At 43.3% G+C, this 27,133-nt stretch overlaps 1 protein-coding gene across 1 annotated transcript in view; it reads left to right on the forward strand.

Moving 5' to 3' along the window:
- The window catches only part of SEMA7A (semaphorin 7A (John Milton Hagen blood group)), a 118,366-nt gene that overhangs the window by 57,256 nt on the left and 33,977 nt on the right, over positions 1–27,133 (forward strand). Inside the window, exons 4-6 of the mRNA XM_033920822.1 lie at positions 7,256–7,351; positions 9,516–9,654; positions 17,986–18,099. Coding sequence (XP_033776713.1) covers positions 7,256–7,351; positions 9,516–9,654; positions 17,986–18,099 — 349 coding nt within the window. The remainder of the gene's footprint in view (positions 1–7,255; positions 7,352–9,515; positions 9,655–17,985; positions 18,100–27,133) is intronic.

A 27,133-nucleotide genomic window follows, 5' to 3' on the forward strand; every position in this document is an offset into this window, starting at 1 on the left:
CGCCTTTGAAACTTAAATCCAAGATCTTTGTTCAACTTTCTCTAAAGGATAAGAGTCTTACCCTTCTCCTCCACTGCCAATTCCAGACTGTGCGCAATTCTAGAGGCCACACCTTCAAAAACATTTAAACAAGATGAAGTTGGTCCAGAAGGTTAATGCTACAATGGTGAACAGTCTTCATCGTAAAGCATGTGGGGACTGAATTAAAAAATCTTAATGTGTATAGCCTAGAGAAAAAGCCTGATAAGAGAGAGATGGTTAAGATATACTGTATTTAAATACCTCCATGGGTAGATGCACAGGAGATAGGCCTCTTTCAGCTGAAAGGAAGCTCTGAGATGAGGTAGGTGAAAAGAAATTGACCTCGAGTTGTCTAAGGAAATATTTCTATACAGAAAGGGTGGTGGATACATGAAATGTTCTCTTAGTAGAGGTGGTAGAGAAGAGGACTCCGTGTGAATTGAAGAAAGTATGGGACAAGCAGAGAGGACATCTGAGAGAAAGGAAAGCATTGTTGAGCTGAATGTGAATGGCTAGTGTGTATGGTCCTTTTTTTTTTTTTTTTCTGGCATGTTTTATGTTTAAATGCCTTCTGAAGAACATGAGTCTCAGAATAGTTGTGGCAGTCTAGTGGGCAAAAACAAATTCTTCCTCTGCTGAAGCAGCCAGATAGGAGATGAGTAGAAATGCCAGCTGAAGAGGGAACTCTAGACTAGAGAGTTGCACGGGGACAGAAATTCCATCCATCCCCGTCCATCCCTGCCAGGATCCTCTCCGTCCCCACCCGTCCCTGTCAGGATCCTCTCCGTCCCCACCTTCCCCGCAAGGAATTACCTCCATCCCCGCCCGTCCCCATAAAAAGCTTCTGACAGGATCATCAATTCCACAGTTTCTTTTGTGTTTGCGCTGCTGTTTTCCTTGTGGAATCTCTTTGGTGGAACCCTTTTTTTGTTTTCTGTTCAGGTAATTAACTTATAAACCCCCCTCTTTTACTAAGGCTGACGTATCCGTTATATTATATGGACGAACCCTGCTTCCAAAGCCTTCCATCTCCATGGGAGTCCTTTGGCTAGAGGGGAGTCCCCGTGGGCCAGAGGGGAGTCCCTGTGGGAGTCCTGTGGGTTAGGGGGGGGGGATTCCCACGGGACCCGCGGGATCCCCGCGATCCCCGTTCCCGTGCAGATCTCTACTCTAGACAGGTGCTATTCTTTTGAAAATAAGGGTGGCACTTTTTAATGAAACAACATTAGACTAAGAACAGTCTGCAGCAAAAAAGCATCCCATGCTAATCCGTAATAAGCAAGCAGCCTTTTCAGCTCTTCTGCAATGCTCTCTGATGCAGTCCTTCTCCATTTTTAGTAACCTTGCCGCAAATCAATGTATAATTTAGAAGCACACAGCAGTGAGGCTTAATAATTGATGCCTCATAAAATCGCAATGGAATTGAACGACAAGCAGTAGCTACAGTTTAAAGCAGTGGTTCCCAACCCTGTCCTGGAGGAACACCAGGCCAATCGGGTTTTCAGGCTAGCCCTAATGAATATGCATGAAGCAAATTTGCATGCCTTTCACTTCCATCATATGCAAATCTCTCTCATGCATATTCATTAGGGCTAGCCTGAAAACCCGATTGGCCTGGTGGTCCTCCAGGACAGGGTTGGGAATCACTGGTTTAAAGCACACGTTCTGTTCACGAAGTTCACTTGTAAAAGTAGGTTTTAATATTCTTTGAGCTATGCTAGTTGTTCAACTTGTGCTATTCAGGGCTCAGCATTATATTTTCAAAGATCTGAAGAGGTAAAATTGCCCCAAACTCTAAATGATCAAACAGTTTCTTGTCACTCAGTGGAGAAACTAGAGCTGGCTATTAGAGCAGTGATTCCCAACCCTGTCCTGGAGGACCACCAGGCCAATCGGGTTTTCAGGCTAGCCCTAATGAATATGCATGAGAGAGATTTGCATATGATGGAAGTGATAGGCATGCAAATTTGCTTCATGCATATTCATTAGGGCAGTGATTCCCAACCCTGTCCTGGAGGAACACCAGGCCAATCGGGTTTTCAGGCTAGCCCTAATGAATATGCATGAGAGAGATTTGCATATGATGGAAGTGATAGGCATGCAAATTTGCTTCATGCATATTCATTAGGGCAGTGATTCCCAACCCTGTCCTGGAGGAACACCAGGCCAATCGGGTTTTCAGGCTAGCCCTAATGAATATGCATGAGAGAGATTTGCATATGATGGAAGTGATAGGCATGCAAATTTGCTTCATGCATATTCCCGTCCTCTAAATCAGTGATTCCCAACCCTGTCCTGGAGGAACACCAGGCCAATCGGGTTTTCAGGCTAGCCCTAATGAATATGCATGAGAGAGATTTGCATATGATGGAAGTGATAGGCATGCAAATTTGCTTCATGCATATTCATTAGGGCTAGTGATTCCCAACCCTGTCCTGGAGGAACACCAGGCCAATCGGGTTTTCAGGCTAGCCCTAATGAATATGCATGAGAGAGATTTGCATATGATGGAAGTGATAGGCATGCAAATTTGCTTCATGCATATTCATTAGGGCAGTGATTCCCAACCCTGTCCTGGAGGACCACCAGGCCAATCGGGTTTTCAGGCTAGCCCTAATGAATATGCATGAGAGAGATTTGCATATGATGGAAGTGATAGGCATGCAAATTTGCTTCATGCATATTCATTAGGGCAGTGATTCCCAACCCTGTCCTGGAGGAACACCAGGCCAATCGGGTTTTCAGGCTAGCCCTAATGAATATGCATGAGAGAGATTTGCATATGATGGAAGTGATAGGCATGCAAATTTGCTTCATGCATATTCATTAGGGCAGTGATTCCCAACCCTGTCCTGGAGGACCACCAGGCCAATCGGGTTTTCAGGCTAGCCCTAATGAATATGCATGAGAGAGATTTGCATATGATGGAAGTGATAGGCATGCAAATTTGCTTCATGCATATTCATTAGGGCAGTGATTCCCAACCCTGTCCTGGAGGACCACCAGGCCAATCGGGTTTTCAGGCTAGCCCTAATGAATATGCATGAGAGAGATTTGCATATGATGGAAGTGATAGGCATGCAAATTTGCTTCATGCATATTCATTAGGGCAGTGATTCCCAACCCTGTCCTGGAGGAACACCAGGCCAATCGGGTTTTCAGGCTAGCCCTAATGAATATGCATGAGAGAGATTTGCATATGATGGAAGTGATAGGCATGCAAATTTGCTTCATGCATATTCATTAGGGCAGTGATTCCCAACCCTGTCCTGGAGGACCACCAGGCCAATCGGGTTTTCAGGCTAGCCCTAATGAATATGCATGAGAGAGATTTGCATATGATGGAAGTGATAGGCATGCAAATTTGCTTCATGCATATTCATTAGGGCAGTGATTCCCAACCCTGTCCTGGAGGACCACCAGGCCAATCGGGTTTTCAGGCTAGCCCTAATGAATATGCATGAGAGAGATTTGCATATGATGGAAGTGATAGGCATGCAAATTTGCTTCATGCATATTCATTAGGGCAGTGATTCCCAACCCTGTCCTGGAGGACCACCAGGCCAATCGGGTTTTCAGGCTAGCCCTAATGAATATGCATGAGAGAGATTTGCATATGATGGAAGTGATAGGCATGCAAATTTGCTTCATGCATATTCATTAGGGCAGTGATTCCCAACCCTGTCCTGGAGGACCACCAGGCCAATCGGGTTTTCAGGCTAGCCCTAATGAATATGCATGAGAGAGATTTGCATATGATGGAAGTGATAGGCATGCAAATTTGCTTCATGCATATTCATTAGGGCTGTGATTCCCAACCCTGTCCTGGAGGACCACCAGGCCAATCGGGTTTTCAGGCTAGCCCTAATGAATATGCATGAGAGAGATTTGCATATGATGGAAGTGATAGGCATGCAAATTTGCTTCATGCATATTCATTAGGGCAGTGATTCCCAACCCTGTCCTGGAGGACCACCAGGCCAATCGGGTTTTCAGGCTAGCCCTAATGAATATGCATGAGAGAGATTTGCATATGATGGAAGTGATAGGCATGCAAATTTGCTTCATGCATATTCATTAGGGCAGTGATTCCCAACCCTGTCCTGGAGGACCACCAGGCCAATCGGGTTTTCAGGCTAGCCCTAATGAATATGCATGAGAGAGATTTGCATATGATGAAAGTGATAGGCATGCAAATTTGCTTCATGCATATTCATTAGGGCAGTGATTCCCAACCCTGTCCTGGAGGACCACCAGGCCAATCGGGTTTTCAGACTAGCCCTAATGAATATGCATGAGAGAGATTTGCATATGATGGAAGTGATAGGCATGCAAATTTGCTTCATGCATATTCATTAGGGCAGTGATTCCCAACCCTGTCCTGGAGGACCACCAGGCCAATCGGGTTTTCAGGCTAGCCCTAATGAATATGCATGAGAGAGATTTGCATATGATGGAAGTGATAGGCATGCAAATTTGCTTCATGCATATTCATTAGGGCAGTGATTCCCAACCCTGTCCTGGAGGACCACCAGGCCAATCGGGTTTTCAGGCTAGCCCTAATGAATATGCATGAGAGAGATTTGCATATGATGGAAGTGATAGGCATGCAAATTTGCTTCATGCATATTCATTAGGGCAGTGATTCCCAACCCTGTCCTGGAGGACCACCAGGCCAATCGGGTTTTCAGGCTAGCCCTAATGAATATGCATGAGAGAGATTTGCATATGATGGAAGTGATAGGCATGCAAATTTGCTTCATGCATATTCATTAGGGCAGTGATTCCCAACCCTGTCCTGGAGGACCACCAGGCCAATCGGGTTTTCAGGCTAGCCCTAATGAATATGCATGAGAGAGATTTGCATATGATGGAAGTGATAGGCATGCAAATTTGCTTCATGCATATTCATTAGGGCAGTGATTCCCAACCCTGTCCTGGAGGACCACCAGGCCAATCGGGTTTTCAGGCTAGCCCTAATGAATATGCATGAGAGAGATTTGCATATGATGGAAGTGATAGGCATGCAAATTTGCTTCATGCATATTCATTAGGGCTAGCCTGAAAACCCGATTGGCCTGGTGTTCCTCCAGGACAGGGTTGGGAACCACTGGTTTAGAGAATGACACGGGGATAAATTTGTCTCCGTCCCCGCAGGCACTCAATTTCCCCGCCCCGTCCCTGTGCGTTTTGTTCCTGTCCCATTCCTGTAAGCTGTGCCTTAACCGCACAAGCCTCGACACTTATGATTTTTAAAGTGTTTGAGGCTTGTGCGGGATTCAAGAAAAGGTTCGATAAGTTCCTGCTGGACCAGAACATATGCAGGTGAGGCTAGACCCATATAGGGCACTGACCTAAAAGCCGCCATGTGAGTGGACTGCTGGGCACGATGGACCACCGGTCTGACCCAGCAGCGGCAAATCTTATATTCTTATGTTCATTGTAACAATGTTTAAAACCTGCCTGGCTTGCTGCGATTCCAGGCCTGGGTCGGGATGGATCGATTACACCTGGCAAGCCACCACAGTAGGTTACATCTATGAGGCCATGGGAAACAGGAGCAGTTATCGAAAAATCTATGTTTATTATATGAGACACATAGGGGCTTATTTTCAAAACCCTAAGCCATTCCCCCCCCCAAAAGGCATAAATCGGCACTTGGTCTTGCCAAAAAAGTCCAGATGCTGATTTTCAAAGCCAACTTTCTGGACAACCAGCTAGACTTCTTAACCACTGTTCATCCAAAGTTTGAGGGGGCCATGTTGAAGCCATGTCATTGGTGGGCTTAGCACTTGGATGTCTTGAAATAATAATCAAACATTTTCCCAGACGTCCAGAACAGAACTTAGACGTCCAGAGCTAGACCTGCTTTAAAAGCATCTTAGTGCCAAAAAGGAACTGAAAGTGACCAGATAAGCACTGGTGGGATTAAGTATTGCCCCCCCCCCCCACGCACACACAATCTACCAGTGGTCACTTACTCCCCTCCCACCCCATAAAGATCTGAATGAAACAGTACATACAGTATCTGTGTGTAGAACAGCAACACTTGGTATGAGAAAGCCTAGTAAAGAGCACACAGGTATCTTAAGTAGCCTGGTGGGTGGGCTAGTGAACCATAGAGAAGAGGGCCCAGACCCATAGGCCAGTCTAACCACTTTATTTATGATGAAAAGTATGAGGCCACCAAAACCCTAGTATACTGCCATCTAGGTGCCACCTGCAGCCATAAGGGCTAATGGGGTGGTAGACAGGTGGGTATAGCAGGTTTTGGGGGAGTTTTGGAGGGCTCACCATAAATTATAAGAGGTTACGGTGAGATGTACATCTGGCACCCTTTATGTGAAGTTCACAGCAGTGCCCTCTAAGGTGCCCCACTGCTCTGTTGGCATGTCTGTGTGGCCAGTTCGTTACAATGCTGGACCCTCCCACATCCAAATGTTCTGGATTTGGATGTTTTGAACTTGGATATTTTTGTGATCAAAGATGGCCCAAAAAGTTAGGTGTCCTAAGGTTAGATGTCCTGATGGCCAAGATGTCTAAATAGGTGAATTTTTTTTTTTTTTTTTTTGGGGGGGGGAGAGGAAAGACGGACATCTAGTGGTTTCAAAAATGGATGTTTTCGGTATCCGAATGTTGGATGTACTTCTCAGGACGTCCAAATCCGATTTAGATGCACTATCGAAAATGGCCTCTAATTACACAGCTAGTTGGGATTCGGAACTGCGTATTTTGTTTGCTTCTTCAATTTCACATATGCATTTCCAAAAATTATTGAAGATTTCCCTTTTTGTAAGATTCTTAGGAAAGTAAGGAAGATGATATTTATCTTGTATTTCACTGTGATGTACAGTCTCTTGATGATGTAAACCGCATCGATCTGGAAGGTATTGCGGTCTAGAAATGTATTTTAATGTAATGTAATCATGAATGCTTTAATATTCAGCATGTATTGCCATTGACCTCAAGTTCAGACTTGCCCCACTACCACCCACAAGTCCTATTTGCAACACCTGTTTTGCTGAACTAGTGATCTGTAGGGATTACTGAGGCACTCCTTACCTGCTTACTGTCCCTAACATTAAAAGGTTGTTAATAAGCTCACTGTGAGATCCTCCATCCCCGTTCCCAATGTTTCTACACCAGGCTTTAGGGTGACCTCTACTGGTAAAGGCAGAAATTGCAAGACGAGACAGTTCTTTTATTTATCATGTTGGCTTTTCTTCTTTTTTAGGCCTATTGTAAGAACTTTCTCATGGTCCTCGACCAGTTTGATGGGAAGTTACTAGCATGTGGGACAAATGCCTATAAACCAACCTGCTGGCACTTGGTATGTTCATGTTCTCCTGAATACTTTCCTCATCTTATTCCAGTGATTATTCTCAGAATCACCATTCCCTGCTCTGTGGTTTGCTTCATTCTTTTGCTAAACTTTGAGTATTATTAGAATGTGAAAAATTAATATGAATATTGAGATGCTGATTTTTATCATGTGCAGCCTAACTTTAAATAGGTCATCTGGCCCTCAAAAGCAAATATCCAGGTAATAGAAGTCATTATCCACATATTTGCAGTAACTGTCACTATCCATGGAATTTTGGAGGAACTATATAAATGTATCTGAAAATCCTTTCTGAGCACTTCAGCACTATATGTCAATAGTGTAGCCAGAATTTTAGCTATAAGTTGGCCTATATGCTGGAACCGTATATGCTGGGAGGAGAGAAGCTGATATGCACGGACGGGGAGAGGGACCTTGGGGTGATAGTGTCCGAAGATCTAAAAGTGAAAAAACAGTGTGACAAGGCAGTGGCTGCTGCCAGAAGGATGCTGGGCTGTATAAAGAGAGGAATAGCCTGTAGAAGGAAGAAGGTGTTGATGCCCCTGTACAGGTCATTGGTAAGGCCCCACTTGGAGTATTGTGTTCAATTTTGGAGACCGTATCTGGCGAAGGACGTAAGAAGACTTGAGGCGGTCCCGAGGAGGGCGACGAAAATGATAGGAGGCTTGTGCCAGAAGACGTATGAGGAGAGACTGGAAGCCCTGAATATGTATACCCTAGAGCAGGGGTGTCCAATGTCGGTCCTCGAGGGCCGCAGTCCAGTCGGGTTTTCAGGATTTCCCCAATGAATATGCATTGAAAGCAGTGCATGCAAATAGATCTCATGCATATTCATTGGTGAAATACTGAAAACCCGACTAGACTGCGGCCCTCGAGGACCGACATTGGACACCCCTGCCCTAGAGGAAAGGAGGGACAGGGGAGATACGATTCAGATGTTCAAATACTTGAAGGGTATTAACGTAGAACAAAATCTTTTCCAGAGAAAGGAAAATGGTAAAACCAGAGGACATAATTTGAGGTTGAGGGGTAGTAGATTCAAAGGCAATGTTAGGAAATTCTACTTTACGGAGAGGGTAGTGGATGCCTGGAATGCGCTCCCGAGAGAGGTGGTGGAGAGTAATACTGTGACTGAGTTCAAAGAAGCGTGGGATGAACACAGAGGATTTAGAATCAGAAAATAATATTAAATATTGAACTAAGGCCAGTACTGGGCAGACTTGCACAGTTTGTGTCTGTAAATGGTCGTTTGGTGGAGGATGGGCAGGGGAGGGCTTCAATGGCTGGGAGGGTGTAGATGGGCTGGAGTAAGTCTTAACAGAGATTTCGGCAGTCGGAACCCAAGCACAGTGCAGGGTAAAGCTTTGGATTCTTGCCCAGAAATAGCTAAGAAGAAAAAAATTAAAAATTTAAATTGAATCAGGTTGGGCAGACTGGATGGACCATTTGGGTCTTTATCTGCCGTCATCTATTATGTTTCTATGTTACTATACTTTTCCTCTCTGTCCCAAATCCCCCCCATTAAAAATTAATACCTTGACTGGCAGGGATTACCAAATTCCACCAGCTGAAGACTTCCTCTGTAGCGCCCCCTAGGCTGTCTGAGCAGTGGTGAAGTGGGCGGCATATTTCTACCCCACCTACTTCCCCACTATTCAGATGGCTTGGGGGTGGTGCTCTTCAGTGGATGACTTCAGCTGGCAGGGCTTGGGGATCACCACCGGCAGCACCAACAAGGTGCACCACTGCAGGTTGGGTCAGAACCAAAGTGGGTGGGGCCCTGACCATCCAGGCCCACCCGTGTTTATACCACTACTACACAGAAAATGCCAGGGCATCTGGAGAGTGGTGATGGTCTGTTATCCAAAAAAATTTCAAGACGGCAAAAGAGCTGTCCTAATTTTATCTGAATAATAATCCAAATTGCAGACCAAATATCGATGCTATCTGGACACCTCTGCAGCACAGACACATATTCTAATAGATAGGGTGACCAGACGTGCTGATTTACCCGGGCATGTCCGGACGGCTTTTCAAAACCCTTTTACTCTCTCACTCCTCACAAACTGTACAGTCTTTTGGTATTTAGAAAAGTCCTGTCCCTTCTTTCTAGGACGCAGTGCTTGCTCATTAACAATTTCTCTCTGGACAGTTGCCGTCTACCTGGGAGGTACAGGAGTCTTCTGTAAAACTGAAGGATCTCCAGAAGGATCAAGTGAAAATCAAAACATCTTATGGAAGTGGCTTTTCCCCGTTTGTCCCAGACAAGAATTTTCTCATACTGTTTTCAGGTAAACCTTGCTCTTAATTTTAATTCTTGAAAGGACTAATTAAGCTGACGTTTACTCGAGATTTAAGCAGGCATAAAACCCAAAGAGGTTGTGAAGAAAGAACGTCTGAACCTGGCTAGGTGTAGACAAATACTTTCACGCCATGCATAGGACTGTGCATGTCAAAAATGTTTGCTTCGTTTGGGAGGGGAATTCGCAAAATCTTTTGCAATTTAAAATTTTGTTTTATTTCAATTCATTTTCAATATTTACTGTGCTCTGTTTGCAAAGAGGTTCTTATACTAAGCTGCAGTAAAAAGTGACCTTAGTGAGCCCTTATGTGTTTTTTTTTTCCTTGCATGCTAAGGCCATTTTTACTGATGCCATAAAATGGCCTTTTTCTATTGTTTTGTATTAATGGCAATGTACCAATGTTAGTCTAGAAAGTGGGGATGGAATTGCAAACAACAACCGAGGAAATGCCCACAATAAAACTCGCGTAGAGGAGGACTTCTTCCAAATAGACTTTATAATAATAATAATAATAACTTTATTCTTCTACTAGTCTTTAAGCCTGTTACATTAACGGGTGCTAGAATAGATGTCTGTCTGTCTGTGTTTCTTTATCTCTCTCTCCTTGGCCGCTGTCTGTATCCTTCTGTCTCCCCCTCCCCTGAGCAAAGCTATCTGACCCCAGCACCCACCTCCCCCCCAAATGTCTCTCCATGGCCCTCTTTTGTCTTCCCACCCCAGAGCAAAGCTGTCTGTCCCCAGCACACTTCCCCCCAAAACAGCCCCCTTTCCCTATCTCTCCATGACCCCTTCTGTCTCCCTCAGCACACCCCTCCCCCCAAAGCAGCCCCCTTTCCCTCTCCCTGTCTCTCCATGGCCCCTTCTGTCTTCCCCCCCAGAGCAAAGCTGTTTGCCCCAAGCACACCCCTCCCCCAAAGCAGCCCCCTTTCCCTCTCCCGCTGACTCTCTCTGGCCCCCTTTCTCTGTCTGTCTTTCTATTCCTCTCCCTGCCCCTGTGTCTTTCTTTCTTTCTGTCTCCCTCCCTCCCGCTGTCTGTCTGTCTTTTTTCCCCATTTCCCTGTGCAGCAGCATTTCCATCCCACTTCCCTATGCAGCAGCAACAGCATTTCCCTCCTACCCCCCCTCTTTCCTGTGCAAAAGCAGTAGCAGCATTTTTCCCCACCCCCCTTTCCCTTCTCTTCCCTTCTCTTCCCTGCTCCGTTCGGCCCTTCCCCCTTTCTTTTACTGCCGTTGTCCTGCCGTTGTCCTGCTCGATCTGGCCTGCTCCTGACCCTCCCACCACCGACAAATCTCGGGGCTCCAGCCGCGTAGGCAGCACTTTAAACACGCTGCTTCGCGGCCTTCTACTGCCGATTTCCTCTGCCGCGTCTGTCTCCGATGATGTTATCAGAGATGCGGCAGAGGAAATCGGCAGTAGAAGGGCGCGAAGCAGCGTGTTTACAGTGCTGCCTACGCCACTGGAGCCGGGAGATTTGTGGAGGGTCAATGGCCGGAGCGGGGCTGCTGTCCACCACTCGGTTGCTGCCACTGGTGCTGCCTACGCCGCTGGAGCCGGGAGGTTAGGAGAGAGAGAGAGAGAGAGAGAGCACAGTCGCGCGCCTTCAGCCCCCGCAGGCGCCGTGAGGTTAGAATGTTGCCACAGAAGCACACCTCAGGGCGCCACATCGCACGAATTTTTGAGAGCGCATGCGCGCTCTAGCATTTTATTATATATGATACCGCCATAATCTTGCGACTTCTAGGCGGTTTACAACTGAAGAGAGCTGGACAATCAGCGACTTACAGTATGCAGATACAGAAATTACAGTATACAGAATCTTAGAAATGCAGCAATCTGGAATACCATACAATCTATCACCAACTGCTCAGAAGAGATTTCTATAGACATTATAATCCTTCGATCTCAACACCCCTGTTTCGCGCAATCAAATTGTCCTTCTAAACTCATTGATACCATGTTTGTGACTGCTCTCATGCATATTCTGAAAAATTGGAAATCATCTTCGTTATTAGATTATACTTTTTGGTGGAACTCTCTATGTATGTACCACAGATTTGAATCATATGCATATGAAAATAAAATTTCACTCCGTAAATCCATGAATTGGAAAAACAAAAAATCACCCTGGTCATTTTTAGATTCATATGTACACTCTACTATGTAGACACTCCTCTCTTTAAATTTTTTTTTTTCTTTCTTTCTTTCTTTCTCTTCTTTTTTCCTCTCTCTTTCAATTTTTACTTTGTCCTATTTCACTTTCTATTGTCATACATCACCACAAACAAATCCAATTCTCTGAGCTTTTCTTAATAATATGGGCCTTTATAAATAACTGTATATTAATGCAAAATGTTATACTACTTTTATGTATTTGAATTGCTCCTTGTATTTTTTAAAATACTGAATAAAAATTTATTGAACTAAAAAAAAAAAAAAAAAAAAAAAAGAAATGCAGCAATTATAATATACAGTTTGTTTAGAAATTCAGAGAGGTCTTTTTTGATAAAGTGGTGAATTACATAATACTGTTTGGTTAGAATTTTTTCAGGGGGGACATATTAGGTAAAAGAAAAAGGAAAAAGAGAGAGGTGTAGTTGAAGTTTAGTTGACATATTTGTCGAATAAGGCAGTTTTTATGGTTTTTCTAAAGGCGACGTCGGTCAGTTCAGCTCCATTTATGTAGTTGTCCAGCCAGTGTTGTTGTTTGTTTGCTTGGTACCTAAAAGTTCTGTCCAGGAAGGTTTTGTATTTACAGCCGGTAATGCTTGGATAAGCGAATAGATTGCAATTTCTGGTTTGTCTCGTGGGGCTGTATAGTACAAAGTGTGATAATAGGTATGTGGGGGCTAGTCCCCATACTAGCTTGAAGCATATGCAAGTTGACCCAACACAGTCTGTGCTTCAGCCCAAAAAAGCCTGCATGCAACGTTTTATACACATATGGCACCTTCATGTCTCTGACTCCTTTGCACATTTATAAAAGGATACATCATTTTTGAACTCTCCTTCCACGTCTCCAGTTATGTACAGGTACAAACGCCGTTTTTCGGTAAGTTCTTCAGTGATGCTACCGGCAAGCTACATAGGGCCCATTTAATGAATTCAAATAAATGCTGGCGCTGTAATGGAAATTTAGGAGACCTGCCCAAACATTCAACCATTTTGGAGGTCAGCATGGAAAGCCATATGCACTCTACTTCCTATTTCTTCTCAGTTATCTTTTGATATTGTTCTCTTTCGTCCTTTTGCTTTGCCTGATGTACTGGACAAATGGCATTCTAAATTACTCGATATTCTTCTGGCTCTTACTCTGCAAACGATTCTCTCACACTGGAAGTCAGCTCAATTATTAAACACCTCTTTTTGGTGGGCTACGGTCATGATGATTCATAAATATGAATGCAAAGCGAATTCCCTTACTAATAGGAGCTTTACAACTAACAAAATATGGTTTCTCTTCTCATTTTTGAAGTAATTGTTATATTTCAGCTGGTAGCTTTGAATATAATTTCTTATCCTAATGTTTTGTTTCTTGCTTGTGATGCTTAATTTACTAAAATGAGTTCTAATCGAATCTTATCGAATCGTTGGTCTTTACCTAATCGTATGGTTACATATGTATATTTTAAAATTGTCTACATAAATGCTTTTAGTCTTCTCTGCATCTATGTTTTACATTTATAAATCATTTGTTCTGTAAAATCTCATTGTATTTTATTTAATCACTTGTTATGTGCTAAACTTGTTATGAGTTATGTGTTCAATAAAAATGTTTTTATTACTGAAAAAAGTGATGCTACTGGCACTTTTGCATATGCATTATTTAAACCTCCCCTTTTGCTTGCCCGTACTTTTCCCACGTTTAGAAGTTACAAGCGTTGAACAGTTGCAAGCACTGTTTTTTGGTAAGTCCCTTGTTGTTTTATCTTCAAGGATTGTTTCACGTTGTGCCCCAAACCATGTGTTTTCTTTTCACATTTAGAACCATTGGATATATGTATATGTGAGGAGAGGGGATTAACCTGTTCACTGACTGTCTTAAGTGCACAGATTCAGCAGGCAGGCTTCAGCGTCCCAGAACCCTGAATATACTGGTAAAGGTAGGGCTACCAGATTTTCCCGAAGGAAAATCCGGACCCATGGCCCCGCCCCAGCTCCGCCCAGTTCCGTCCCATTCTGCCTGTATCATGCCCTGTTCCGCCCTGCCCCCCAGATGGCATCCGTGCATGCGCGGATGCCCCTTCCTGTCGCCATTTTGATAGGAAGCTTTTCAAAACCCAGACAAAGTGCCAGGTTATGAAAAGCTGTCCGGACCCCCAGACATGTCCTCGAAAAGGAGGACATGTCCGGGGAAATCCAGACATCTGATAACCTTAGGTCAGGGGTAGGCAATTCCAGTCCTCGAGAGCCAGAGCTGGAACCAGGTCAGGCTTTCAGGATCTCCACAATGAATATGTATGAGATGGATTTGCATGCACTGCCTCCTTGAGATGCAAATCTATCTCGTGCCTATTTATTGTGGATATCCTGAAAACCTGACCTGACTCCAGCTCTCGAGGACCGGAATTGCCTACCCCTGCCCTAGGTGAAGGGGGAATTTTCTATTTGACCTTTATACTCTCCTTTACCTGATAGTGTTCTTCTGGCCTGCCTCCTGTGCAAATAACCAGCCACATGGTAGTAAAGGAGGCCAGGGTCTCTGTCTCTCTCTCTCTCTTTTTTTCTCTTTCTCTCTCTCTCTCTCTTTTTCTCTTTCTCTCTCTCTCTCTCTCTCTCTCTCTCTATGTGTATATATGTATATGTATATGTATATATATATATATATATATACTGTACATATATGTTTATGCACTCTGCATGCCTCTCAACCGGTATTTTCATGTGGTATCACCGGCTTCACTATAGCACTGTTTCTCACACTGTCTCCTCTTAACCAGCATTGCTACTCACATTGTTGTTCAGTTTTCTTTATACCACTCTCTTGATCTCACTTTAACATTCCAGTCCACACCGCATATTTTTAGGCTCACCACTCACTTTGTTTAACAGCCAGTTATCTTGTTTTTTACCTTTGAGTTTGCTTGCTCTGTCATCATCTTTAATTTTGTTTTCATTCTTTCAAATTATATCCTTCAAATTATATCTTTCAAATTATACCCTTGTTCCAGCTTAATATGATGCTCGTTTTCAGCTGCCTTCGGTGATCTGAGAAGCTGTAGTATAAATTTTTACCTATATTCAAAAGCATTTCAGCCATTCGGTATGTTCTGTTGACTGATTAGTTTTTTTATACCTGCACACCATTTATTCCTAAAAGACAGGTTGTCCAAGTGCCGATAATCAAACCGACATTCTGGACATACCCAGGAGCTTTTTAGGCTTCTGAATGCCGCTGTGCGCCCAGAGCTAAAAAGGGCGTACCTGGAGAAGTGGTTAGGGTGGTATTTGGGTGGGATGTGGGCCAACCTAGACTTAGTCATCCTACAGGGATAATCAAATGTTTCATGAGACTTCCTGGACGAAACTTACACATTGTGAGTTAAATAATGTAAAAGCAGGTATAAGTGCCAAAAAGGTGACCAAATAACCACTGCATAGACAATGTAAGACCCCCACACACTCCCCCAGTGATCACTGACCTCCTCACACTGCCACAAATATCAGAATAAAAACATACATACCTGTCTTCGGAACATCAGCACCTGCTATAGGAAAACCTAATAGAGCTGCACAGAGGTCTCTGAAGTAGCCTAGGAGGTGAGCTAGCGAATCATAGAGAGGAGGACCCAGGCCCTTAAGCTACTCTAACCACTTCATTCATAGTGGAAAATGTGATCTCACTCCAAACCCCCCCCAAACTCTACTATACTGCCATCTAGGTGGCACCTAGAGCCCTAAGAGCTATTGGGGTTGTAGACAGGTGTGTATAGCATGTTTTGGAGGGCTCACCATATCCTATAAGGGAGTTCTGGTGAGATGTTTACATGGCACCCTTTTTGTGAAGTTCACCGCAGTGCCCTGTAAGGTGCCCCACTGCTCTGTTGCCATGTCTGGGTGGTCAATCCATTACAAGGCTGGCCCCTCCCACGTCCAAATGGTCTTGTTCTGGGCATTTGGGACTTAGACAAATTTTTTTTGTTGAAAATGGGGTACAAAGATAGATGCACTGGCAGTCTGGATGACCAATGGCCTGGACATCCAGATAGATGATTTAAAAAAAAAAAATAATAATAATAATTCTAGATGTATTTTTCGAGAATGGACATTTTTCTACTGACGACTTTGGGTGTCTAGCACCTTACGTCCACATTAGACTTAGATGTTTCTTTTGATTATGCCCCTCCACAAATACTGTATATATATAATCATGTTTTAAACCATTTATTTTATACTTTTTACCATGATATTTTAATTGGTTTATTTATTTATTTTTAAAATGTATATACCGCCTGGGATCTCAGCAGTTTCCATGCAACATACGTACATAGTTACACATAAGTCTTACAATTGACAAATCATTTACATCAGTGGTCTCCAACTCAAACGCTTTGCAGGGCCACATTTTGGATTTGTAGGTACTTGGAGGGCCTCAGAAATAAATAGTTAATGTCTTATAAAAGAAATTACAATTTTGCATGAGGTAAAACTCTTTATAGTTTATAAATCTTTCCTTTTGGCTAAGTCTTAATAATAATATTGTTATTTATAGCTAAAGAGACCTATGATCAAGAAACTGTTTTATTTTACTTTTGTGATTATGATAAAAATACCGAGGGCCTCAAAATAGTACCTGGCGGGCCGCATGTGGCCCCCGGGCCGCGTGTTTGAGACCACTGATTTACATCATCCTGGAGCAATAGTTCCATACATCTTAACAAATAACAAAATACAACCTGGGATATCCTACCTCAATATTATATTAAAAAAACGCTCATGTGAGCGTCGGAGCAGTTGCCGCCGCTGTGGGTGCTAAAGCCCGTACTATGCGTTCGTAAAAGAGGAAGAATGTTCTGAAAGAAATAAAATGACTTGTCCAGAAGTAGTTCTAAAAATAAGCAACAAACAGCTTAGTTTTTAGCAATTTCCTAAAACTGTAATGATCACTACGTAATCTCAAATGACCAGACAGCTTGCTCCATGCTTTTAAATATTTATTTGTTACAGTATTTATTTTCTGTATTATACATGTCTGTTTTAGATATTATAAGCGTCCCCTGATGCAGGCTCTTTTGAGCCAAAACACGGGCCATATTGGGTCACTCGATGAAGTTACAGGGAAATACTTTTAAAACCAAATGGAGGAAATTTTTTTTTTTCACTCAAAGAATACATTACATTACATGCTTATATTCCGCCTGTACCTTGCAGTTCTAAGCGGATTACATCAGAAAGATAGCTGGACATTTCCAGTAAAGGAATACAATTGAAGGCGTAAGGAATAGTTATGCTCTGGAACGCGTTACCAGAGGATGTGGTAAGAGCGGATAGCGTAGCTGGTTTTACGAAAGGTTTGGACAAGTTCCTGGAGGAAAAGTCCATAGTCTGTTATTGAGAAAGACATGGGGAAGTCACCGCTTGCCCTGGATCACTAGCATGGAATGTTGCTACTATTTGGGGTTCCGGAATCTTGTTATTCTTTGAGATTCTGCATGGAATCTTGCTACTCTTTGGGGTTCTAGAATCCTATGTTGCTCTTAGGGACTCTGGAATGTTGCTACTCTGGGTTTTGGCCAGGTACTAGTGACCTGGATTGGCCACCATGAGAACGGGCAACTGGGCTTGATGGACCATTGGTATGACCCAGTAAGGCTATTTTTAAGTTGTTTTGTATGAATAAAGTCTTTTTGGAAGAATTCCTCCTCTACGGGAGTTTTATTGTGGACAGTTCCCTGGTTGTTTCTTGCAGTTTCATTCCCACTTTATGAACTTGCTTTGGTTTCTGTCCTGAGGTTTTGTTTCCTTGGGGTTTTTTGCATACTAATTTGCTAATATTGTCATTGAAAAATGAGCTTGTGTGCGCTTACTGCCTCCCATTTTTTAGGCAGTAAGGGCTCATGCACTATTCCTATGCTAATTATTTATTTATTCATTTCAATTTCTATCCCATTCTCCCAGAAACTCAGAATGGGATACAAATTGATATTCACATTTTGGATTTGAGGGGACTTGGAGGACTGCAGAAAAAAAAAATAGTTTAGTCTTATTAAAGAAATGACAATTTTGCATGAGGTAAAACTCTTTATAGTCTATGAATCTTTCCTGTGTTTTGTTGCTCTTTTCCTTTATTTCACTTTTCAAATGTTTTCCTATTCCTCCAGATGGGGAAGTTTTTTCTACCATCAATAAATATCAGGACAATGGGAATATCCTGCATTTCCGGAGGATCCATGGCAAAGTTCCACAATTATACACCAACGACCATCTGATGCAAAGTAAGTCAAAAGGGTTCTGAGGGAGGGTTTTCCTCACCCATTATGTCTGGGGAAAAAGTGAGTAAGATGTTACACTTCTCCCTCTGTATTCACGGTTTCATCAATCACGGTTTTGATTATTCGCGTTTTTTAGCTTGCTGGCTCCTTCCCCCCTCCTCCCCCCCACCCAATTTCATCAGCTTGCATAGCGAAATCGCTGATTCCAAGTGTTTACAGAGAAAATCGCCGATTCCCAGCACTTTCTTCACCGTGTTTTGCCTCTCCTTCAGGAACAGGCCAGGTCTTTCACCATGTTATTTGCGGTTTCACCATATTCACGATGGTTTTTAATAGAAAACAGTGAATAACATATGAAAAAGTTAGTCGTGGTTTTTCTGTATTCGCTGGTTTGTTAATCCCCTATCAGGCGAATACGGAGGGAGAAGTGTACTACCCCTCTTCCGTAGGAAACTCTTTGTGCTTATCCTATGCTTTCTTGAATTCAGATACAGTTCTCATCTCCATCACCTCCAGTGGGAGGCCATTCCATGCATCCATTGCCCTTTTTGTAAAGAGGTATTTATTCAGGTTACTGTGTCCCCTTTCACCTTCATCCTATGCTTCCTCATTCCAGAGCTCCCTTTCAATTGAAAGAGACCCTTCTCCTGTGCATTTATACCACAGATGTTTTTAAATGTCTCTATCAAAGTATCAATTCAGAATTTTTAGGGTACCAAGGAAAGGGGGACACCACAAGGATTTTTCCCCTAGCAATCATGCCCTTAACTCTTTCCCCTAGCAATCATGCCCTGTAACTTTATTGAGTGCTGTTTGCCCCACCCATTATCCAACATGAATTTCATTTTTTTTCCCTTATCATTATAAATATATATGATGTTTTGTTTCATTCAATAATGATATTTCTCGGCGCGTATCGAGTTTCAATGTCTTGTCAGTTAAGGAATGGAAGGGTTACAGGGTACCATTGCAGGGTTGTGCTTAGGGCATCAGTTGGCCTTAATCCAGCCCTGGATCTCCCCTCTCCTTAATCTCCCCTCTCTTGCCTTTATTCCAGAGTATATATATTGAGATCTTTAAGTCTGGCCCCATAGGCTTTATGACAAAGACCACTGACCATTTTTGTAGCTGCCTTCTAAACCAATCCCATTGCATTTATATCTTTTTGAAGGTGCAGTCTCCAGAATGGTACACCTCAAGTTTCAAATTTATTTAAAATTTCTTATACCGCTCAATCAAACTTCTGAGCGGTGCACAATAAAAAAAACAGCTTTTGTCATATAAAATAGGGGTAAGCATTTAACTAATAAAATCTACATAATAAGTTCAAACAGAAACAAATGGGAAAAGAGGAGGAACTACGAGAGGGAGGGGGAGGAAAATGCCTTCTGCAGTCGGCCTCCTTTTTCCTGCTGGTCATTCCTTTCCAGAGGATGTTACAGGAGAAAAACACCCTCCAAGGATTCAAGATAAAGTTAGACAAGTTCCTGCTGAACCAGAAAGTACGCAGGTAAAGCTAGGCTTGGTTAGGGCACTGGCCTTTAAACCAAGGGCCGCCGTGTATGCAGACTGCTGGGCACGATGGACCACTGGTCTGACCCAGCAGCGGCGATTCTTAGGCACTCAAACATCCACCTGACTTTTGCTGTCGCCTTTTCTACCTGTTCAGCCACCTTAAGACCATCTATCCTTTAACTGGAGGGGAGGCAAAAGAAAGTGAGCACTGCCTCCAATGCCATTCTCAAGATGACTAGAGGATGGGGGGGAGGGGGGGGTGGAACGAGTGCACTCCTTGTCATTTGTCCTCCTGCTGGAGAAAGTAACGGGAATTAGAAGCAATCAGAGGAGCTCTCTATCGCATTGTACTTTGAGGAAGGCATAAGAACAGCAAAGTGTGAAAGGAAAAGAAAGGAGGATAACTGCCAATGCCTCATGTTTTCTCCAGTATTGGTGGTTAACTGGAGTGTCCAACATTCAAATTTGGAAGGGTTAATTCATCCATCCATCCTGCTGACTTAGACAAAATGAGTGCTGAGAACCAGTTACTAAGAAAAAAATGTGCAGCCTGCTCATCTGTGCTCCTAAAGTGTATAGTCGGGCACTACATATGTGTAACATCAGTCTTAGTACGAGTAGACGTTGTTTTGATTCAGAAGAAGGGAAACATAAGAAACTCCGATAGTTCTGCTGCACACCCTTTCTCATTCTCATTCCTCGAGGTTCAGTTCATGGACCTGTTCTTTTTAACAGTTTTTGGAAGTGAGATGGCCGGAGGGCTGTCTGGTAAGGTTTGCCTCTTTACAGATGAGACCAAAATCTGCAATAGAGTAGACCTTGATGGTGTGGATAACATGAGGAAAGACCTAGCGAAGCTTGAGGAATGGTCTGAAATTTGGCAGCCGAGATTTAATGCTAAGAAATGCAAGCTCATGCATTTGGCATGCAAAAACCTGAGGAAGAAGTATAGTTTAGGAGGTAAAGAACTTTTGTGCATAAAAGAAGAGGAGGATTTGGTTGGGATAATTGTGATGATCGTAAGGTGGCCAAAGAGGTTGAAAAGGCTATGGCGAAAGCTAGAAGAATGCATAGGGAGAGGTATGGCCCCTTTATAAGACTCTGGTGAGACCTCCTTTAGAATATTGTGTACAATTCTGGAGAATGCACCTGCAAAAAGATATAAAAAGGATGGAGTCTGTCCAGAAGATGGCCAATAAAATGTTTGGTGGTCTTCGTCATATGGCATATATGTTTATGTTTATTAAAAACTTTCTATACCGCATAACAGCCTAAAAAAGGATCCAAGTGGTGTACAATATAATACATATTCAATAAGAAAGGAACTCCATTTAAAAATAGGATAGAAAAGAGTAAAAGCAAAAGTAAAAAATAATTTATCATTATATATATTTTTTTAATGACAAGCAATCAACATCTCCATCATAACAATTCTAATAAAGGGACAGACTTAAAGATCTCAATATGTATATGTGACTCCCCTGAAAAATGCTTCTGTTGTAAAAGCAGTGGTGAAAGATTTTTCAGGTGGTCACTGGACTATGACTAGAAAAGCTTTGTGGGAGGAGCTGGAGGCCCTTTTCCCAGGAGTTCCTATTGGTTCACTCATACCTTGGACTGAGCTGTTGTTTATCGGAACGGAGAGTGAAGAGTTCGAATGGAATGAGTGAAGCCCCAGAATTGCCCATCCTCTGGCCTACAGGATTTGTCCGTCCCCGCCCTATGCCCAAGCTTGAGTGTAAATTGTGAGTCTGTGAGGGATTGTAACCACCATCATTGCATTGCAAAATCATTCTTTTTGTGAGCTCTGGTGTCAGACAGGTGATCCCCCCCCTAACCTGAAGAACTGGCCAGAGCCCTGTGCCACTTGGCAGGTGCGGGAGATGGGAGATAAGATAGAGATGTTTAAATACCTACATGACATAAACGTGCATGAGGTGAGTCTTTCCATTGAAAAAAAAGCTCTGGAATGAGGGGGCATAGGTTGAAAGGTGAAAGGGGATGGGTGCTTGGAATGGCCTCCCGGTGGAGGTGGTGGAGACAAAAAGTGTATCTGAATTCAAGAAAGCTCGGGGCAAGTAGGAAGTGGGAAGTTCTCGGACTGGGAAGAGGTGACGAGCAGTGTACCCCAGGGATCGGTTCTTGGGCCCATCTTGTTCAATATCTTCATAAACGACCTAGAAGATGAAACAACAAGTAATTTAATCAAGTTTGCAGACGACACAAAACTATGTCGGGCAGTTGGTTCACAAAAGGACAGAGAAGAACTTCAGAGAGATTTGAACCAGCTAGAGAAATGGGCAGAAAAGTGGCAGATGAAGTTTAACATAGAAAAATGCAAAGTGATGCACCTGGGTAAGAAAAACAAGGAACATGAATATAAAATGTTAGGTGTGACACTGGGCAAGACCGAACAAGAAAGGGACCTGGGGGTACTGATAGACAGGACCCTGAAGCCGTCGGCTCAATGTGCAGGGGCAGCAAAGAAAGCAAACAGGATGTTGGGCATGATAAAGAAGGGAATCACGAGTAGATCGGTGGACATCATAATGCCGCTTTACAGAGCAATGGTCAGACCACACTTGGAGTACTGTGTCCAACACTGGTCTCCCTACCTAAAGAAGGATATAACCCTACTGGAGAGGGTGCAAAGGCGAGCCACGAAGCTAGTTAAAGGTATCGAGAATTTGAGCTACAAAGAACGCCTCAGAAAACTGGGATTGTTCACCCTCGAGAAGAGAAGACTGCGAGAAGACATGATAGAGACTTTTAAAATACTAAAAGGATTTGACAAAATAGAGCAAGAAACATCGTTATTCACATTGTCAAATGTGACTTGGACAAGAGGTCATGGACTGAAACTGAGGGGCACCAGGCCCAGGACAAATATTAGGAAATTCTGTTTCGCACAACGAGTGGTGGACGCTTGGAACGCTCTCCCTGAGGAGGTCGTGATGGAGACCAACATTCTGGGATTCAAGAGCAAGTTGGATGCACACCTTCTTGCAAATCACATTGGGGGATACGAGTAAACAAGGTTTCTCAGCAGGGAACACCTGGCTTGGCCTCCACGGGTGCGGGTCGCCGGACTGGATGGACCTAGAGTCTGATCCGGCAAAGCCATTTCTTATGTTCTTATGTTTAAGTATGTTGGATCTGTAAGGGAGAGGAGGGGATAGTAGATGGCATAGTTAGACTAGATGGATCATATGGTCTTTATCTGCCTTCAATTTTCTATGTTTTTATCAGTGGCGTAGCGAGGGTGAATGGCACCCAGGGCGGCTGCACCCCTCCCCTCCCTCTTCTCCAATCCCACTCCTTCCTGACCGCCCCCCCGCCATGCGCGCCCTTTTCTCTTCCCCAATACCTTTTAAATTTTCCAGACGTGAGTGCTTCACTGTAGGGTCATGAAATAGTTAACTGTTGTTTAAAATATTGCTCTGGCCTACATAGCTGAAAAGAGTGTATAATCTATTGACTGCATCTGCCTAAAATGTATGTCCCTACCTTACCACATTGTAAGCTGAATAGATAAGAGTTTGAGCCATGATGTACCCTGCCCTTCTGTACATTTATCTGTAAGAGTTAGATAGGTGTCCTGCTAGTGACCTGCTAGTGTGAGCTTAGAACCAATGAGTGTTAAGAAAAGTAACACGTGAAAAGCTTTTTCTAGAATTCAGTTGTATAGCCAGAAAAATGAATAAATATCTCTGTAACTTCCTGGTTTCGGCACTTCTGAGCCAGCTTGGAGCTCAGGGGTCCAGCATGCATGCTGTGAATAAAACTTGTACTTCTTCACGCCTCTGACTTTGTGTGTCCAAGTGACCTTTCATTTGGCTTCCGAACAGGGACCTGAAGGTCTCTTGACCACTGGTTACTCGATTGGTCACTTGTTTCTGGTCCTACGGCTGATGTGTCTGCTTAGCCGGCTGCCTTCCTTTTGGGGGGTTGGCAGACCTCAGGACGTTGGACCGCTTCAACTGACTTATCTAGTCTCAGTTTAAAGTACAAGAATCTGTATCTGTATCTGTATCTGTACCTGGAGTGGCCACTATCTGGTAAGTGGGGATTGATCATCCCTATCCTGTCTCTCGTCTCCTGCCTAGTAAGCCACGTGATCTGTCGCTGAAAAGTTGTGGGAAAGGGATTCTAGGAACTGTTATTTTCTGGTTGAGTAACTGAACTGAAATCTGTTGTGTTTTGTGTGTTTGAGAGTGTCTGAGACGTCCTTGAGGACGAAGCGAGTGTGGACCTGTTAGTACTGCGTTTCCCTAGCCCGGAGACGGGCGGGGCCAGGAATACAGGGAAGTGTTTTTGTCCTCCATTGCACAATGGGGGGATGTCTGTCTACCTGTGGGGATCCCTTGATATGTTAGCTAATTTAAAAAAGGAATTTGTCTTTGATTATACTTAACAAATCAACCCTTATTTGTCTGTGCCAGTTAGAATGGCCGATATTTGGTGTGGGCTGGCCCCCTCTGGCTCCCTGGAAGAGGACATAACTCGTCAGGTTTTTATGCATTCGTTTGCTGTCAGTTCCTCTTCCAGTCAGCCAATTTTTGCATTCCAATGGGAAAACCCTTCCACTGGACAAACCTCCTAAGTAACCTGGACCCGTCTACCCCAGGGCTTTAAAATTAGCCCCTCTCTATTCAGCACTGCCCTTGCTTCAGACCTTGCCAAATTCTTCCCTTCATCTGATTCCCAAGTCCTGCAGTATCCCGGGTTCTTTATGACTTCTGTCTGTTCAAATGTATCAGTGAAGTTTAAACTGTCAGTTGTTCACAGCATGAGAGGAGAGTACTTTTCCTTTTGTGCTGATAAGGGCCATGAAGTGTTTAGCACTTCAAATGCGGTTTCTCCTGAAACAGATAAGTAGTTTTAGATTTAAAGTTTTTGGCTATGTTATAAAATGTTTATATATATTTAGAAATGCTTATAAACGAAAAATATGATTTCTGGAACTTATATTCCATGCTAAAAAGAAGTTCTTTGTCCAAATTTAGTAGTTATTTGTCTAAATTTAAAAGTTCTGAAAAGGACTACATCTGTAATTTGATCTCTTTGATCTTTAAGCAACTCTCTCTCCTTTGTGAAATTCTGTAGGAAGGGGGAGTAAGTCTCTACTGAGACCCATGTTGATTGTAAAAAAAAAAAAATAAAAATGAACAATGTTTAAACTTGTGAGTACAGTAAAACCTTGGTTTGGGAGCATAATTTGTTCCAGAAGTATGCTTGTATTCCAGGGCACTAGTGTACAAAAATATACATACTTGTATTGCAAGCCCTTGCTCGTTTGGAACAGTCACTGCATTCCTGCAGCGTTATATAGAGAGGAACCATTGGCTCAGTTGTGAAAATGTGATGCTTCTATACTGTATGTACGTGTATTGCAAGACGTTGCTGGTATAGCAAGTTAAAATTTAATCATTGCTTGTCTTATAGAACACTTGCAAACCAAGTTATTTGCAATCCAAAGTTTTACTGTATATTCCAATCTTTGTTTTGTATTTCTGTATATAAAAAATGTAAGTTTAGGTATAACAATGTAATTTTTAGGAATGCTTTTGTATTGAAGTAAATATTTTTGCCAGTCAGCTGATAGTGAAGGGACTGCTGCTTTAGAGAGTGCTTGTGTCAGACTACCCTGCTTAGTGGGTGGATCCAGAACTGCATTTAGCTTAATTTTATAAGTCAGCTCTTTGGGGTAGGAACCTGATATAGAATAGGGATTGAGAACAATTCTTATGTGTTAGTACACATCTTAAGTTCAATTATTTTGTACCTTCTCTAATCTTTTGTAAACCACATAGCTCTTCACGGTATTGCGGTATATAAACTGTTATTATTATTATTTATCTGAGTCTTTCAGATAGTGGGTCTGCCTTTTAAATTTTCCTGTGGCCATATTTACATTGATTTCAAGTATGCCTTCCTCGTGTCACCTACCTTGGCTTTCAAATCTCCAAGGGTACCAGGTCCCTTCCTACAACCGTGTCCAGGCTGTCTGTAGTCTCCCTGTCCCTGATAACTGCAAGGCTCTGAGCACCTTTCTCAGTATTGCAGGATACTGTCCCATCTGGATCCCTGATTTCTCTACTATTGCTCGTCCTCTGTATGATTCCACCAAAGGCGCTGACTCAGCCCCTTTTGTCTGGACCCAACTTCAGGAGCGGTCTTTTCGCTGCCTCCAAAAACTTCTGACTCAGGCCCCTGCCTTCTGGCCCTTCTGCCCAAGAAGCTGAGCTTTATGCCCTCACTTTTGCCCTGCGCCACTCTGCCTCTCAGTCTTGCAATATATATACTGACTCCAAATATGCTTTCCTTAACTTGCATTCCCATAGGGCCATCTGGAAACATCGAGGTTTCATTATAGCCTCCGGCCGCCTGATCCATCATGCTCCCCTCATTCTTGACCTTCTTGAGGCCGTACAACTACCCTCACGTGTTTCTGTTATGCTCTGCCATGCTTACAGACACGTGATGGACCTTGTCTCTCGTGGCAATGCCCTTGCCGACCGCACAGCCCGAGCTGCCAGTCTCTGCCCCCTCTTTCAGCTCCTCTGTATACAATCATTCCTTTTCTGGATTCCCTTACACCCCAGTACGCTTCTCAGGAACAGACTTGGGCATGCATTATTTTGGGCCAGTCTGTCCTGAAAGGGGGGTGGATACAAAATGCGCCAATTCAAGTGCCAATCCAGACCCACACACTGATACTTCAAACGTAAGCACAGCGGGTACCCTCATATTCATTCCTCAACACCTGGCCCTCACGATTGTCAAAAGATGCCATGATCTGGCACACTCTGGAGAACCCGCTATGAAAATGACTCTCAAGAGACATTTCTTTATCAATCACCTTGATCAGCTAGTCCGGAATATTGTCCGACAGTGTGTTGTCTGTTCTAGAATAAAATTCCCAATCAGATGACTGCCACCTCTTGGATACCAACCTATTGGAACATATCCAATGCAGGTTCTGTCTGTAGATTTTACCCACATGCCCATTTCCCGTTCCCTCAGTCACTTCCTAGTCTTCACAGACACCCTGACTAGATGGGTCAAAGCCTTCCTTACTTGCACTGAACGTGCCAGGGAAGTAACCAAACACCTCCTGAATAATTCCGTGCTTTGGTCTCCCTGTTTTTATAGGCAGTGACAATGGCCCTGCTTTCATTGTCAATGTTGTCCAACAAATTACTCAGGCCCTCCAAATTGAATAGAAATTATATGCTGCTTACCATCCTGAGAGCTCTGGTCAGGTCGAAAGAATAAACAGAACTCTTAAGACCCTTCTCACAAAATGAATTGAAGAAACTAATCTGTCCTGACCTGTCCTGCTGCCTTCTGTTCTTTTTCAGATTAGATGCATCCCATCTAAGCCCCATTTGAGCTCATGTCCGGCCGGCCACCACCCATTGTGAACCCAGATCCTGGTTCCTTTGCTACTCTGGGATCAGATATCCTCCAGAGTCAGGTCCAGTCTTTAGCTAAAGCCCTTCAAGAGCTCCATAAATGG

The sequence above is a fragment of the Geotrypetes seraphini genome, chromosome 14 (genome assembly GCF_902459505.1).
Source record: "Geotrypetes seraphini chromosome 14, aGeoSer1.1, whole genome shotgun sequence".
Taxonomy (NCBI): Eukaryota; Metazoa; Chordata; class Amphibia; order Gymnophiona; family Dermophiidae; genus Geotrypetes; species Geotrypetes seraphini.